The 17,157-nt window shown below is 34.8% G+C and overlaps 1 protein-coding gene across 1 annotated transcript in view; it reads right to left on the bottom strand.

The window, feature by feature from the left end:
* Positions 1 to 17,157, bottom strand: part of LOC150081386 (transmembrane protein 39A) — a 49,640-nt gene that overhangs the window by 27,063 nt on the left and 5,420 nt on the right. Inside the window, exon 2 of the mRNA XM_090379244.1 lies at positions 13,356 to 13,439. Within this exon, the coding sequence (XP_090235370.1) occupies positions 13,356 to 13,394 (39 nt within the window). The 5' untranslated portion in view covers positions 13,395 to 13,439. The remainder of the gene's footprint in view (positions 1 to 13,355; positions 13,440 to 17,157) is intronic.

Genomic DNA, 17,157 nt, shown 5'->3' with positions numbered 1-17,157 from the left:
GCTGTTGGAATGAGTACAGAGAAGGGCGACACAATTAGTGAATGGAACAAAGGGTTGCTCTTATGAAGAAAGGCTTAAGTTTTGCAAATTACAGAGTCTGGAGACTAGGCACCTGCAAGGTGATCTGATTCAGGTGTATAAAGCCTTGAATGGTTTGAGCATGCTCAATGCTGATGGGATTCTTCCTCTTGCTCAGAATAATCACCTGAGAGGGCATAAATTCAAATTGAGGAAAGACAGATGTAGGATAGATGTGCGGAAGTTTGCCTTTAGCCAGTGGGTAGTTGGTTGGTGGAACAGACTTCCATCCTTTGTTGTGGAAGTTGATAGCCTAAATAAATTTGCTTTCTTGCATCATATGCCTCTACTAATGCTAATGACCAAGATTCAATTCCTTTAAAGCTGTGTATCCCAATATCAGCAGGTCGTTTCCATGCTTCTACTATTATCATTTTAGTACTCACTAATACCCACATCTCCAAGTTCCATTATTCACCTACACATTTTCTTCCAAAATTTGGCCATTTAGGTGGAATTTAATGAAAGTTGTGCTTTATTTTATCAGCTTCTTGTAATAAAACTTCAGGCTTCCTCCATTGACAAATCATCTTCTCAGTAAGTGGTTGTCCAAAATTTCGTTCTGCTACTCTATTCCCATGTTCTTTGGCATATTGTACTACTTTTAGCTTAAATCCAATAGTATAATTTTGCCTTCCTGATGTGCCCACCATTGATTAGGTCTTAAATGTATAACTGGAATTCATTTGTTACTCCAACAACAACCTGGCAATTACTGAAAAGTGTACTAACGTATAGAAGTTAACTATCCGTCAATAACTATATGTTAACTCTGTTTTGCACATGTGCTGTATTGCCACTTTCAGCTTCTAAGATGCAAACCAATTTTTTAAGATATTTATAAGGAAAAAAAGTGCTTCTTATAAGCCGAAAAAATACGGTACGTTTAAATTACATAATTTGTTATGAAATTTTATATAGTATAACAAGTAAAATAATTATCTTACTATACAAAAACTTTTTTTCCCAGTAAAGTTTTTTGTATCATGTCAGTGTGGTTGTACAGAAGGTTATACAGAAGTGGCATACTTGGCTTTTTTTTGTGGATGCATCAAACTTCTTAGTTGCTTGTATGCTTTGTTCTTTACTAATTTGAATAATACAGGAATTAAAAATGAAAAGGGACATTAGCATTAGTAGAGGCATGATGAAAGAAAGCTAGCTTATACAGCATCAGCCAAAAAGAAAAAAAAAATTCCCATTTCACCCATCCATTCACTGTAAAAGTTTGTCCAGTTCTTCCTTGAATTTATTTAAGCTATCAACTTCCACAACAACAGATGGAAGTTTGTTCCAGCAATCAACTACCTGCTAGCTAAAGAAACAATTTCTGCACATCTATTATACAACTGTCTTTCCTGAATTTGAATTTATGCCCTATCAGGTTTGTAATCTCAGTGAGAGGAAGAATTCCATCGGCAGTGAGTCTGCTCAAACCATTCAAGGCCTTATACATCTCAATTATAACATATACCATGGAAACCAAGCCAGTTAACCATTTAAGACCCTTCTGATTGAGCCATCTGCAGGGCCTATGATAGGGCGGGGGTAGGGAGTACATCGTACCTGGGGTCCAAAATATTAACTGTAACCTATATGTAATAAAACTTCGGGCTTCCTCCATTGACAAATCATCTTCTCAGTAGGTGGTTGTCCAAAATTTTGTTATTGCAACAGTTTTATTAGACATTATTACAACAGTTCATAGCTCATCTATAGAACTTTTGTGGCCTAATGATGATAACTATGATCACCAGCTTGGCTAAGCCTATTCAAAAGATCAGGCATCACATATTGTATGTTCTAATAAGCTAATTAGCATTAGCATTAGTAGAGGCATATGATGCAAGAAAGCAAGCTTATTCAGCATCAGCCAAAAAAAAAAAAAAAAACCCTCTCCCATTTCACCCCTCCGTTCGTTCGAAATACCTGTCCAGTTGAGCTTTAAATTTGTTTAGGCTATCAACTTCAACAACAAGTGATGGAAGTCGGTTCCACCAACCAACCACCCGCTGGCCAAAGGCAAATTTCCGCACATCTATCCGACATCCGTCCTTCCTCAATTTGAATTTATGCCCTCTGAGGTGATTATTCTGAGAAAGATGAAGAATCCCATTGGCATTGAGCATGCTCAAACCATTCAAAGCCTTATACACCTCTATCAGATCACCTCGCCGGTGCCTAGTCTCCAGACTCTGTAATTTGCAAAACTTAAGCCTTTCTTCGTAAGAGCAACCCTTTGTTCCATTTACTAATCTTGTTGCCCTTCTCTGTACCCGTTCCAGCAGCTCTACATCCTTCTTGAAATGAGGCCTCCAGACCTGTATACAGTACTCAAGATGTGGCCTAACCATTGCCTTATACAAGGGAATAATCACCTCCTTATCCCTGCTAGAAAAATTCCTGTATATCATTGACAAGACACCATGAGCTACTCTTGCAGCTCGTCTGCACTGCTCAGAGAACTTCATATCTGCCTGCACAATTACCCCCAGGTCCTTGTCATTCTCCACCACTGTCAGTGTAGTACCGCAGAGTTGATACACTGCTCTGGGGTTACTGTTACCCATATGTAGTACTTTACATTTGTCAATGTTAAACTTCATTTGCCACCTCTCAGCCCATCTGTTCAAATAATGATTTTATGCTACAAAGAAACTTAAGTAGGTATGCAATTTGTACGTGAATCATGAACAGGTAAAATGTATATTAATATACAATATACAACTTTTAATATTTTAAAAAATTGTATTATTTTAATAATACAATTTTTAATATAAAATATTAAAAATTGGAATGGCTTTTATTGTTGGCTGGTGGATGTTGACATTGCTTGAACTTAGTTGTGTTATCATGTTAAACGACAATGTACATCACGTTAATTATAGCAGTACTACTACACTATTAATACTAGTCTACTACCACTACTTCTACTACATTATTAATATATTATTTTTTTTGTCTTCTTGTCTTTCTTTTCCTTTTTTCAGATATAAAAGTATAAATTATATATCATCTCTCCAAAATATATTCTCACAAATCAGGAGCCCAGAAAAGAAAAGACAAGAAACAATGAGAGGAAAATGAAAAAAAGGTGTCAACAAACGCTCTTTCAATTTGGATTAAGTGCAGCTTCAAAAAATTTTTCATTGAACTCACCTATAGAATTGGAGCAAGAAGAAACTGTTGGAACCCTCGTCCCCAAACAAGGAGCAGTTGATTTGGGTAATCACGCACAGGATTTTGATGAAGGGGCAGATGCAGAAAATGAAAATGGAAAACAGAAAGAAACAGACATATAGGCGCATGTGGAAGTGAATTTGGAAAACGAGAGGAGTAATCATAATGTAGGCCTTGACATTGGATGTATCACAACTGAGTTTCCATCTCAAAAGGAAACAGAAATATTTTAAAAAATGGTCACACCCCTCTGCCTAAAACATTCCCAAAAAATACCTACAATCAAGTTTTCCCAGAAAGCATACTGAAATTTCAAAGCACCAATGGAGAAACATGTAAGAGACTGGCTTGTCTGGAGTCAACAGAAACAAGCATTATATTGCTTTCCATGTCGATTATTTTGGCACAAGACAGTCAATAACCTCAAGACTAGCACTTCTGCATCTAAATCTGCACTGGTATCTGCTGAAGGGTGGAATTATAAGGGAAGTGGTGGAAACTTTCCTACAGGGTCCCAAAACATGAAAAAGGCAATAGTCACAGAGAATGTTACCTAGCTTGGTGAGAACTAGAAAGGCACCTGCTGTCTGGGACAGGAGTTTACACCATCTTAAAAGCGTCGATCAAAACTGAAGCTGTGAAATGGTACAATCTTTTAAAGCACATCATTGACACTGTACTCTTCTTGGGAGAACGTGGTCTGGCATTTACTGGTTCATCCCATCGAATTGGTGATTCAAACAATGGACACTTTTTAGGACTCACTGAACTGCTCTCCAGGTGGGACCCCATCCTTCAGGAACATGTGCTAAGTGTAGAGGAGTCACAGAAAAGGAGTGAGAGGCTTCAAGTTCATTATCTGTCCCCTGACTCACAAAATGAATTTATTGCAGATTGCTCGAATGTTATGAAACAACACATTTTGCTGGAGAGGCAGCCTGCAAATTACTTTGCAGTAATAGTAGATGCCACACCAGATTCCTCCCATATTGAACAAACAGCATTTCTTTTGAGATACATATTTAAAAAAAAACGCAGTATGAGATTCAAGGAAGATTTTTCAAGTTTGCAGATTGTAGCAACGAAATAGGGGAAGAAACTGCTCAATTGATAACTGATACATTGGAAGAAGATGCTATTCCTCTCAGTGATTGCAGAGCCCAGGCCTACAATAATGGGGCAAATATGGCTGGAAAATACAATGCCACACAAGCAAAAAAATACAAGAACAATGCTCAACAGTAATTTTTTTACCTTGCTTTTGTCACACACTCAACTTATGTAGAAATGATGCTGCTGAATGCATACCTGAAGCAATAACTTTTTTCGGAACAATTCAAACTGTGTACCACCTGTTCAGTTCCAGTCCTAAGCAGTGGGAATTACTAGAAAACCGTATTGATTGTTCTCTTCATGGTATGTCTGAAACAAGATGGTCAGATCGTGTTGAATGTGTAAAGTCTTTTGCAGCTCACTTACCTGGAATTAAATTAGCACTGGAAGACCTCCTAGAACTAAATTTGACGGCCAAAACAGAAATGAAGTCCATGAAGTTTTAGTATTTGTGAAATCTTTTGCCTGTGTGTTAATGTCAGCTGTTTGGTTCAAAATATTAGCTGGCATAGATATTTGCAACAAGGTCATCCAAGCCAGAGATGCCATACTGGATGTTGAAGTAGCAAACATAGAAACTCTCCTCACACATCTGACACAACTTCGAAACAACTGGAAATGCACGTGGAAGCCAAATTGCTTCCATCAAACCTAAAGATAGAAATAAAACTCTCCCGTAGATGTGGTGGAGTTAAGCAAAAGAGCACAAGGCCACATGATGACAGCACACCTGATACTAACTTGGAGGAAATTAATGACAGATGATATGCCAGAAGAGGCCTACTTCAGAAAGTGTGTGTTTTACGTTTTGGTAGACAATGTTATAGCAGGATTGTCTCCTTCAATGTTGTTAAGCAGTTGGCAGAAAAATTTGATTCCTTGTGGAAATATCTCACCAAGTCCGAAAGTGATGTGGAGAGAAAAGCTTTATCTTTATCCTGCTGACCTTAACAGTGATGATTTTGGAAAAGAAATGCAACATTTACCCTTAGTAGATAAAGCAAATTTTGTAAATGCACAGTTAAAGCCATTAGATCTGTTGAACTTGTTAACAGAGTACAGACTTGGTGACCTGTTTCCAAATGTTTGTGTTAGCTTAAGAATACTATTAACAATTCCAGCAACATTCTGCAGAGAGGTCATTTAGCAAACTCAAGCTGATTAAGAATTATTTAAGGTCTACAATGTCTCAGGAACATCTTGTGGATTTGGCCAGGTTAAATATTGAATCAAACATTGCCAGAACAATTAATTTTCATGCTGTGATTCGAAAATTTTCACAAAAAAAGGCCAGGAAAGCTCTTTTTTTTTTTAAAGTAAATACTAAGCCTAAGTCTTCTGATGATCTGCATTGCAATATAAAAGGATGTTTCAATGTGAATTCTTTCTTCTTATATGTATTATAGCATAAACAAAGATGTTCAAATCAAATGTGCTTTCTTCTCTCTGATCCTCTTTTATTTTATTTTATTTATCATGGAGGGAGTACAGGAGCATAAGGCCTCAAATGCAGAAAATCAACAGAGTGCTCCATTCCACCCCTCTCTTATCTTCCATACTCTTTTTAGCCTTACAGGCTACAGCTCATGGCACAAAACCAGGATGACTAATGGATAAAAACAGGATGACTAATGGAGAAGGGAAGGGGCCTCCTGAAAGAAACTTTGTACCCCCTGATAAAATTCCTCTGAGGCCCTGGCCATCTGTATTATGTCTGTACGTGTGTGTGTGTATGTACGTGCACAGGCCAATTTGCATGTTGTGTGGGCTGAAATTCCCAGAATAACTCACTAAGAAATTCTTACTCCCTCCACCTGAGACCGACTAACTACAGCCTTGAATGAAGAAGTCTTTAGAAATTCCTCCATCTATGACAGGACTTGAACCCAGACTTCTCCAAATGAGTGAGTGAATCAGTATACTGTCAAGGAGCACCCTGTATTCTGTACATATTGCTAGCCATGTATTTCAGACTCATTAGACAGATTTGGTTGTCAATGGAAAATATCTCCACAGATTTAATCATAAAAAAATCTCTAAAGTAGTATACTTATAAGGGAGAGATCACATAGAAAATCAATCATCTCAAATTATATACCCAGCAGAATAATGTAAAACTTCAGGGTCATCTAGTAGTAGTAGTAGTAGTGGCATGTGATGCAAGAAAGCAAGCGTATGAGCTTATGCAGCATCAGCCAAAAAAAAAAAAAAAAATATCACACCATTCCCTCCAAATGCCTGTCCAGTTCCTCCTTAAATTTATTCAACCTATCAACTTCTACAACGACAGATGGAAGTGTGTTCCAGCAATTAACCACCCACTGGCTAAAGGCAAATTTCCGCACATCTATTCTACATCTGTCTTTTCTTAATTTGAATTTATGCCCCCTTAGGTTCGTAATCTGAACAAGTGGAAGGATCCCATCAGAATTCAGCGTGCTCAACCCATTCATGGCCTTATACACCTCAATCAGATCACCGCGCAGGTGCCTAGTCTCCAGCCACTGCAATTTGCAGAACTTAGGCCTCTCTTGGTAAGAGGATTCCTTCATTCCCCTCACCAATCTTGTTGCCCTTCTCTGTACACGTTCAAGTAAATCTACATCCTTCCTAAAATGAGGCCTCCAGACCTGTATGCAATACTCAAGGCGTGGCCTGACCATTGCCTTATACAGAGGGACAATCACCTCCTTTTCCCTTATGTGATGGACATAAACAATTAGTAATTGATTACTTCAATATTTAAAATAATCTATTATCAAAAACAGCATATGTTAAAGGTGACAGTGGAGGGATTCAAACTGACGTTATCAGAACCAAATGTTAAGTCCAACACCACCTAATACCATTTGGCAATATACATCCATTGCAGCAAATCTATAATCGATTATTAAAATATTTTATAATTACTGATATCTCTTCTTTAAATGAAAAAAGATATTGCTTCATAGAGCTGGATTCTCTTCGATCACATTCTTCCATAGCAAAAAACACATTTCACATGATTATTATCCCTTACGTTACCATTATATATGTATAGTTTCAATTATTAAGTAAATGTTCTAACATTCAAGGGGAACATTTTATTTTGTTACACTTTGTGATTCTAATGATGAGCCCATTGGTTCCCAGCTTATAAGTGCAACCTGACTGACATCGCGAGAACCATTACTCATTTTCTTGTTAAAAAATTTCAAATAGATGATTTTATAGCAATGCACTATATGAAAAAATTAACATCAAATATCAATATTATGGCTAGTTGGATAACTATCATTAGTTCATCATGCTCACAATATAGTGGTGGACAAAAAAACTGCATCACTTGTGAATTTGGCAAATAATGTGTTTTGCAGTGAACTGTGGGTTGCAGAAATGTTTGAAATGCATTTGTTAGATGAGATATATATATCTCTGTGAGTGAAATCCAATAAAAAGACCACCTGATATACCTATTAGTCATAAATATCTTCCCAAAAGGCAAAATGCATAATTAATGGAATATGAGACATCATGACAACCAAACATACATTTTATTGCATTTACGTGCACAAACTGAAATGACAAGTTAACGTAATAGTATTATGTACTGTAAATCAGCAAAATAAGTCCTCAATATTTTGTTGTTCCTCCTCGAGCTGCATTGCAGCCTTGCAAAGATCTGGCATAGAGTTAATCAACTTCTGGATATACAGTTGCCCAATTTTGTGGAACCACATCCTTACAATGCTCTCCTGCAGCCGAATCTTACTTGTTGACTTCTTCTGAGCAATTTTAGACAACATTATGTACCAGCAATTTTCAATAGAGTTCAAATCTGCACTGTTGTCGGGCTAGTCCAACACTGTAATGCCAGCATTTCTGAGGTATGACTGCACCTTAAGGGAGAAAAACGAGGGAAAACATTGGTGTATGTTTTAAGCCTTGTGAGACAAGAAGACAAACTCATCATCAAATCTAAATAGCACAAAACTTACCAATTTTTCTGCATGGCAAGGTGCTGAGTCCTGTTGAAAAGTGCAGTTTTGGACATCTGTGTGGTTATCCCTAATAACGGGTTTCAGGCACTCCTCCAAGATAGCAATGTAGGTTTCTGCATTCACCATTCCATTAATAAACTTAATTCACCCCTTTTGCTTGTTATGCATTCCCAGACCACCTGACCAGTGGGGAACTTTACAGTCGGTGTTATGCAGTCAGGATGGTATTCCTCCGACTTTAGTCTTCTGACATATCATTTTCCATCCAAGCCATGCAGGTTGAATTTCGATTCCCCAGAAAAAATGGTGTCCCATCTCTTTTGTCCATGAAACATGAGTTTTAGCCCAAGCAAGTCGCTTCTTCCTCATTTGTTGAGTCAACAAAGGCTTCTTCTTCTTCTTGGGCTGATAAGCATGCAGACCACATTCCAAAAGCCATCTTTGGATAGGTCGTGCACTTGTTTCAACGCCAGAGGCCATCTCAAAGTCCAGTTTTAGATCAGGAGAACTAGCATGGTGATTATGAAGGTATAGCCGTTTCACCACGTTAATTATAGCAGACTACGCCTTCCCAAGATATCTATCTTGGGAAGGCGTAGTCACTCTCTTACGGCCTGATCCAGGTCTTCTCTTCACATCACCGGTTTCATGCTTTAATTTCAGCATCCGGGATACTGTTGACAGCCTATTTTATCAGCAATAGCACATGTAGAAAGCCCTTCCTGGGACAGAGCAACAGCTACACTTTTTTTTTCTTTGGTGTCAACTGAACATATGGAGCCATGCTTACATCTCTGCAAAAAGGATACTAATGAATGTGTATATCCTTCCAACGCTGTATTTATAGAAACAACTGATGAAATACCTTGCAATTACTGTCTAATGCAGTGGTTTTCAACCTTTTTTTTAATAACGGCACCCCTAAGTAATTTATTTTATTTTGCGGCACCCCTATTCAATTTTCTGCCTGTTAGATCCGATCCTCTGCATATATCCATATATATAATATTAAAAAATATATATGTTATATGATATTTATTACAATAATATAATTATAAAAATCACATTTCATAATACAAATTATATATATACAGTATATAATTTTATTCTTTATATAGAGGTACTAAAAAACAAAAATTCATCCATTATCAACCTACTGCAGGATGGAAGCCTCCTCAACAATTCATGTTGAGGGAATTGCACCATAATCTACCACGCTGGGCTAGTGCAGGTTGGCAGATCAACTGCATTTATCAGTCAGGGGCTTGAACCCCGGTCTACTCAAGGAGCATGTGCTACTGCACTCCCACTCCTGACCACTCGGCTACATTAGTAAGCATCAATTATAGATCACCACAATATTAAAAAGATACTGTACACCTTTTTATAATGAAATAAACATATAAATTAAAAAATAATAATAAATTTAAGTAACTTAAACCCAAATTACGTGGCACCCCTGGAATGTTGTTGCGGCACCCCGGTTGAAAACCACTGGTCTAATGCAATAGAAGCGTTATCTGACACAATACCTTTGCTTTGTGACAAACAAAATAACTGTAATCAAACAATATCTTATATACATATTTCACTACAAATGTTATTTTTTTTAAGGTGATGCAGTTTTTTTGTCCACCACTGTAAGACAATGTAGAGATAAAAATATCTATATATGTGTTTACTGTTAGTTGGTCTACATCCCCCATGGCAGTTTAGTCAGCACAATGCATTGCCATCTCTCACCCACTTGGAGATGTTTGGGTTTGAGTCCTGTTGGCGACCAGAGGAATTTCCGAAATCCTTTACAATCAAGGCTATAGTCCGCTGATCTCACACAGGAGTAGAAGATTTCCAGAATTTTTCCATCCATGCAAATTGGGCTAAAAACACATGCTTCTACAGATAAATACGTACTATGAATATGAGAAAAAAAGTTCTGATACCATTAAAAACATCTGAATTTGTAGATTGGCCTAGTCCTCCATGGCAGCTTAATTGACACAATACGTCAGATTTGCTACTTGTTTAGAAAGAATTAGCCATTCTCAGGCAGAGGGTTTCCACCCTGCATGACATAAATTGACCCATGGACATGCACTTCTATAAATACATATGAGTGACAAGCATTGGTACCATTAAGTTTTATTTATTTTTTTATCAATTAGCCTCTACAAAGCCCAACAGGGAACTCAAACTTTATACTTATGTTTTTCTTAATATCAATCAAGAAGCAAGATCCTGCTATAAATTTTTCTCAGATCAGCCACCTATATTTTGAATGTCCATTATCATTACATCAGTCAGATATATGAAATGATATATTCAACTAAGATACAGTCACAATTTATGTAACTAAGATATAGTAAAAAAATAATAATAAATTTTCTCACCACTTATTAGTACCAATATAAAAATCTTTATATTCATGCCAGATAAGCCCTAATACATCAGAATTACTGTAAGTATCAAATCATGGTTCAATGAGTGTCAAGAAAAAACTTTCTTCACACAACAAAATATTTTGAAAATTGAAGGAAAAAAAAATTCCCATCAACCAGATCATAAGAGGGCTAAGTTTCTAAAGTTAGTCAGCTTGTAATAACATGGCATACAAAAGTTCATATTCATTAATAAAATTAAGAAAAGAAAATTCTGATTTTAATGTAGTTTCACTATTTTTTGCAAAAAGAAAAAGATGGAGAAAAATGGTGTTTGGAAAAAGACAAAGTCTGTGGTACCAACTCTAGTATAACAAGATGAATTTATCTTTGTAAATTCAGAGTTGGCAGCCATGAATTTCTAACAGAAAATTTTGGATGAAATTTTGCTACCTGATCAAATACATATCCAAGATTTTATACAAATATGGTTTTCAAAAAAACAATCTTTTGGGAGCAGTGCAACCTTTCATTTTTACCACATAATATAAAGCAGATGCAGTTTTCTATCTGACACTAGTTTTTGGCCATTTAATGGAGAGGAACGAAGAATATCTCTTCCCTTCCCTTCCCCCTCCAAAGCACAGCATTTTTCTGTGATGTCATAATTTGCCAGTTAATATAATGGCTTTCAATAAAGAAAAATTTGCGCTACTGAATTACATGCATACATTTTCAAGATGATGTATCAATATGATTTTCAAAAAAAAATCATTAAGAGTAGTGCACACTTCTCAATAATTAATGGAGAATTTTCAAATTTTCAATAGAGAAATCAAAGAAAATACTTTTCTTGAGAGGTATGTTTCAGCAGTATGGATGGGCTAATTAAAATGACCAGAGCTGAAAATCACTGGGGTTTAAATGATCCCACACAATCGCAAAAAGTTAATATTGAAGATAAAAAGTTAAAATAGTGGAGGGATAATAAAATTGACAGTGACATTATTCTATCAGATTATTTATTTTTTCTTTAGTATTTTATGCACGGGTATGCTCACTAATTTGGTAACTATTTTCACAAGCAAGCAATCATAAACAACTAACATAAACAGCCATGCCTGTAGAAAAACGTGTGCCAACATGAAACTAGTATTGTTACTATTTCATTTTTTATGGCTATGTCATTCCACTTCTGATAAAATGAGAACTGATGATAGCTGAATATTAAACTTTAATTTTAAATTGAATTGTGCACTTAATGCACACCTTGTGGATTAAATCATTTGAAGAGTGACTGTCAGAATTACAACAGAACAACAGGAAATGAACAAAGAGTGTTATCAGATTTTAAATATTAATCGTGAAATGAAAGTCTGTAAGAAGATTACCAAGAAAATCTGACTCGCGACCAATGGGACAAAAACAGGTTTGCATCAACCTTTGGACAAAATTCAACAAATTTGATGATGTCCAGATATTTAAACTTTCTGGATAATGTCTTTATGGGATAAAACATGTATGAATATTTCAATATGATCCTAAAATGAAAAGACAGAGTAAACAGCTGAAGACAGTTCTTTGGTGGGGGGGGGGGGTGAAAACCAAAATTCAAGACTATGTTAATTTTTTTTTTTTTTTTATTATTAATAAAATTGTTAGTGTCTGTTCAGAATTCAATCCACAAGAACAAACAGTGAATTCGACATCCCACCTTTATGTTCCAAATAACAGAAGTAAAGAAAAACTGTAGCCAGATATGTACAAACGGCAAAATGTACCAGCTCATGCATGGTTACTCATGAGGCAATTTCTGTCAAAAAAAAAAAAAAAAAAAGGAGAAGGCCCCTCAGGTCGACTCCCCCACTATCTGGCCCCATCTGACTTCTTTCTAAGCATTAAAACTTTGTTTGGAGACTTTTCGGTCTTTAGAGAAAGTCCAGCAATATAGGTCAAGAGCACAACAATCAATATTAGTAAACAAGTTCCAGAAATGCTTTATTCATAGCAGAAGGGAATAGAGGTTCATGAAGAGCTCTCGCACTGTACACTAGTTTGTTACATATATAAAAGAATACTTCATGAAAAGTATGTCTCACTGGCTCTTTGGATATCTGAACACATAAATAACAAGCAAACTTTTGTAAATACACACGTACACACAATAAATCAACAAGGTAAAATTAATAAAATAAAAACAATTTTATTTTAAGTTTGTGGTATTTTTTGTTAATTATTAAAAACAAATTCAATTACTTGAAAAATGTATTATTAAGGTTTTGGCTGAGTCCCCTTGATTGCAGCCCCAGAGAGTAGACCCACTAATCCCTCCCTTATGTTGGGTCTGGTAAAACCAAAATGTAATAAATAAATAAATAAAGAGGTGGGTAATATGTAACATAAAACAAAGTTCTTGCAAAAATGAAACTGATATTTTGGAGTTACATATTTTTGTAATTGGAATAATGATCTTATTGCCTATGTGTTGCAAGCCTAAACCACAATGGGGTATCTTGTACCTTTGTACTAAATAAACTGAATAAATAATAATAACTATTTCATTTGAATTAACATTCAACCAAGTGTTTGATAAGCAGAACTAATAATTATTCTAAAAATTATTTACCTTTTTAAAAAGACTTAGAGGTAACCGCCTTCCAACCATCAGAAGATTAAAAATGACAACATAGGGATCAATTAGATAAAAATTCTGAAAACAAAAAATATAATTTTATGCAGAGAAATAAAAACAAAGTTAATTTTTTTTTCATTCTTCTAATTGAAAGAGAAACTAAACTAAATAAAGTTAGATATTTTATGTGACATACCTTCATAATTCTATCTGAACTTATTATAATGCTTTACCTATTTTTCTATGGTACTAAAACACTGAAATTAATAATTTTTTTGGCCATATAAAATGCATAAAATATTAACAACACATGGCATAATTACATATTTAATAATGATATATCAAAAATAAAATCTCAGTCCAATGCATAACACAAACTAATACACGTCAAAGTAGGGCCATGAGAAGTTTCAAAATACTGTGAATATATTAACTGCTATTTGACACGGACCACTACTGATTTTCATGTTACAAAAATTAACGAAGCCATTTAATTTTGCGGAATTCTGAATTTTTTTAAAAAATTACAATCAAATTAACTTTTTATAATTAAGATTGGATCTGAGAAGGGGGCACAAAATACCAGACACCACCAAAGGGGTAAAAACTCAAGCACACAAACCAATGATAATTATGGCACACTCCCATCATGAGCTTCCATAGTTTACAGAACGAATGGAGAGAATTATTCTTATAAATCTTACAATCTACATTAGGTTTAATTAGCACTTCAAAAAGTTTCACAAGTAGATGGAAGGGGGATTCACTCTGAACTCCATGTTTCTGAATATATTATACAATTTTTTTTCTCTGTTAGTTCAAAATATTACATGGACTCTATATATTTTGAAAAAAAAAAAAAAAAAAAAAAAAAAAAAAAAAAAGGGATTGTGTCTGAGAGAGGAAAAATTTTTAAAAGCCACTTCAGGTGGGGCTGTAGTTAGCTGATTCCAGGCAGAGAGATGGCAAATGCAGGCCAACAAACTAAGTTATTCTTGGTTTTTCAGCCTGCAAATTTATGCTATACAGAGGCATAATACAGCCTAAGATGCTGAAGCACCATAAGACCACTATCACAAACAGCAGTGTCAGCAAGTTCTATTTCAACATTTTAGAAGTGCTACAGTGCAAATAGAATTAGATATTTCTCATCAAGTAACTTTATTACAAAAACAAACATGGTTACTTCCAAAGCTTACTGTAGGAAAAGAAAAAAGAGGCTAATTATACCACGAAACTAACATATATTATTGCAACAATTATGAGTATACCTGGCAGAAAGTACAATTCTGCTTACCTGAGTACCAAGATATTCTTACAATAAAATTAAAATATCATAATAAGCCAGCAAGATCTTCTGAGATCTCAAAAAATGTCAGATCTTCTTCTTGGCCTTCTTATACTTCATTTGCCAATGGGTCTCCAAGTGTTTACTATTTTTTTCTGCCTGTCAATATCCATCCTATTTATATATTTTTCCCATTCTTCTTTTCTATTATACAGTAGACCCTGCTTTGATTAGTTCACTGTACGATCAAATCACTTTATGATGGTTTCTCCATAACAAAATACCACTCACTATGCAATATGTAGTAAGTGCCAGTCATTGTGATCACATTTGCGAATTGAATTTTAATTCTATTAAATGGTGGTTCTAATAAGCAAAAATAGGAGGATTATAATACACAGGTTTAAAAGTAGAGATATAAAGCACAAATTTACACTTTATTACCTTACCAATTAACAAAATTAAATGATACGTAAAAATCAGAAGAATATTTTTCACAGGAGCAAAATAAAAATAAATTTACACTTAAGTACATAGCTTAATTAATACTGTAATATCATTGATCCCACGGCAAAACCATGAATCTGCAAAAAGATAGTTTTGACAAAAACACATTTAAAGATTCTTTGACTTTAGAAAAATCAAGTTTTTAAATTATTTAACTACAGTACATGCTGTTTTATAAGTATCTTCCAAAGATGCTGTTTTTAATCCATATTGGTAATTTAAGATTGCCATTATGTAGGGGCTTAAAAAGCACTTTTGCAGTTTCGGCATTGTGAAGTTTGAAAGTTTTTCAGATTCTTAAAGAATTAAAAAGGTGAAAAAAAAAATTTTGAACAAATTTTGAATTCATTTTTGACCAACAAAAATTTTCAAAATTTTTGTTGGTCAAAAATGAATAATTTTTTAATAAAACAAGTTAGAATAACATATACATATAAATAAATGAAAAATATATTAATAACACAGGTTTAATTACAATAACATACAAGTTGGCATAAATTAATTTTCAATATCTTCTTCACATTCAGATTCTTCACTTAAATCCAGTGCTGGTAATATCCCTTATTTCTACTGATGCTTTTAATTTTAAATAGAATTTGTGATACTCTTTCAGTATTGTCAAATCTTGACACATTTTCATTAAATCTTCAGGCTTTGCTTGAGATATACAAAGTTCCTCATTATAGACTTTGCGAAAGTTAGGTTGCTCAGTGCTGGATCTTCCTTTAGGTCTTTTTAAGTTTACCGTTATAAATTCATCTTTGTAGTTTGTTTTGTAAAACACTGTGACACGCCAGTCCTGTCCTTTTTGAAATTCAAGGCAATAAACTTTTCTCCAAGGAACAGCACCTTTAAGTTGTTTGGCAAGAAAAGTAAAATTGCAAAAGTCATTGCATTGCATGATATTTACACAGAATGGTGTAGGTTTTAATCTTGCACCTCTAATTATTTGGTCCCATCCCTCAGGGATATACACGGGTACATACTTGGCTTTTCTCTCAACTTTAGAGTGCATTGAGTTACACTCCATTTCTGAATGGCCTGGCTCAAAAAATATGTAACAGTTTTTAAACTGGGGATAATTTTTAAAAAGTACATGCACATCAAAGCCATAAGTCATGAGTCACTATTGTCATCGGAGGGTACATAATTTTTTATCGGTCTGGAACTTAAGTCATTCAAAGGATTGCAATCTCCATCTTCCAAATCAGATTCCATTTGCAAGAATTTTTTTGCCTTCTTGTGCTCATTCCAAATTTTATTTTTGACCGCAAAATGAGATGTTTCAAAGGACAACTACACAGTAATACTGATTGGCAAATAGACAGTTTGAAAACCATATGTGTAACAGCATGCACGAGCTGGCCCCTCTCCCACTGTACATGCCAAAAACATTACTTTTGCAAATTGCTCTGTCAGTATTTACCATGCCAAACTAGTGAAAGTGCCATATTCGTGAATCTGCATGGTGAGAAGTGTTTTTTTTCACAGATAAGTGAAAATGCATGTAACATTTTCAACCACTTGACCTCGAAATACACATACGAGTATTTGGCAAGGTATAGTTGACCAAGAAACAACCTCAAGAATGCATTTAGGTAAGAAATGACAAAATTGTACATTCATGGTTTTGGCGTGGTGCCGACGATATGCACATACTAAATATTGATTGCTGATATTTCTGTTTACTGACATTTTTTTGGGTTGTAATATTTAAAACAATAAAAAAGATAAGCAATCAATAACAGAGAACTTGGTATGCAAAAATTGCAACTAACACAATATGCGCAAATGAGATATGGAATAACAAGTTTACGAAGCTTAAAAAATAGGAATGAAGAGAAGATTCTGAAAATTTATTAATATGTTTTTTATATGACTGAAGAGGAAGGGGAATACAATTCACCATGATAACATAAAAACCCACAGAATTCCAGCATTGGTATTATTACAAATACAATAAGAGCAAGTTTACTACCTGTTTATAATAGATTGCACTAA

The sequence above is a fragment of the Mastigoproctus giganteus genome, chromosome 8 (assembly GCF_048544385.1).
Source record: "Mastigoproctus giganteus isolate SK-2022 chromosome 8, ASM4854438v1, whole genome shotgun sequence".
NCBI lineage: Eukaryota > Metazoa > Arthropoda > Arachnida > Uropygi > Thelyphonidae > Mastigoproctus > Mastigoproctus giganteus.
The sequence above is the reverse complement of the archived record's forward strand: the minus strand, read 5'-3'. Positions and strand labels throughout refer to the sequence as shown.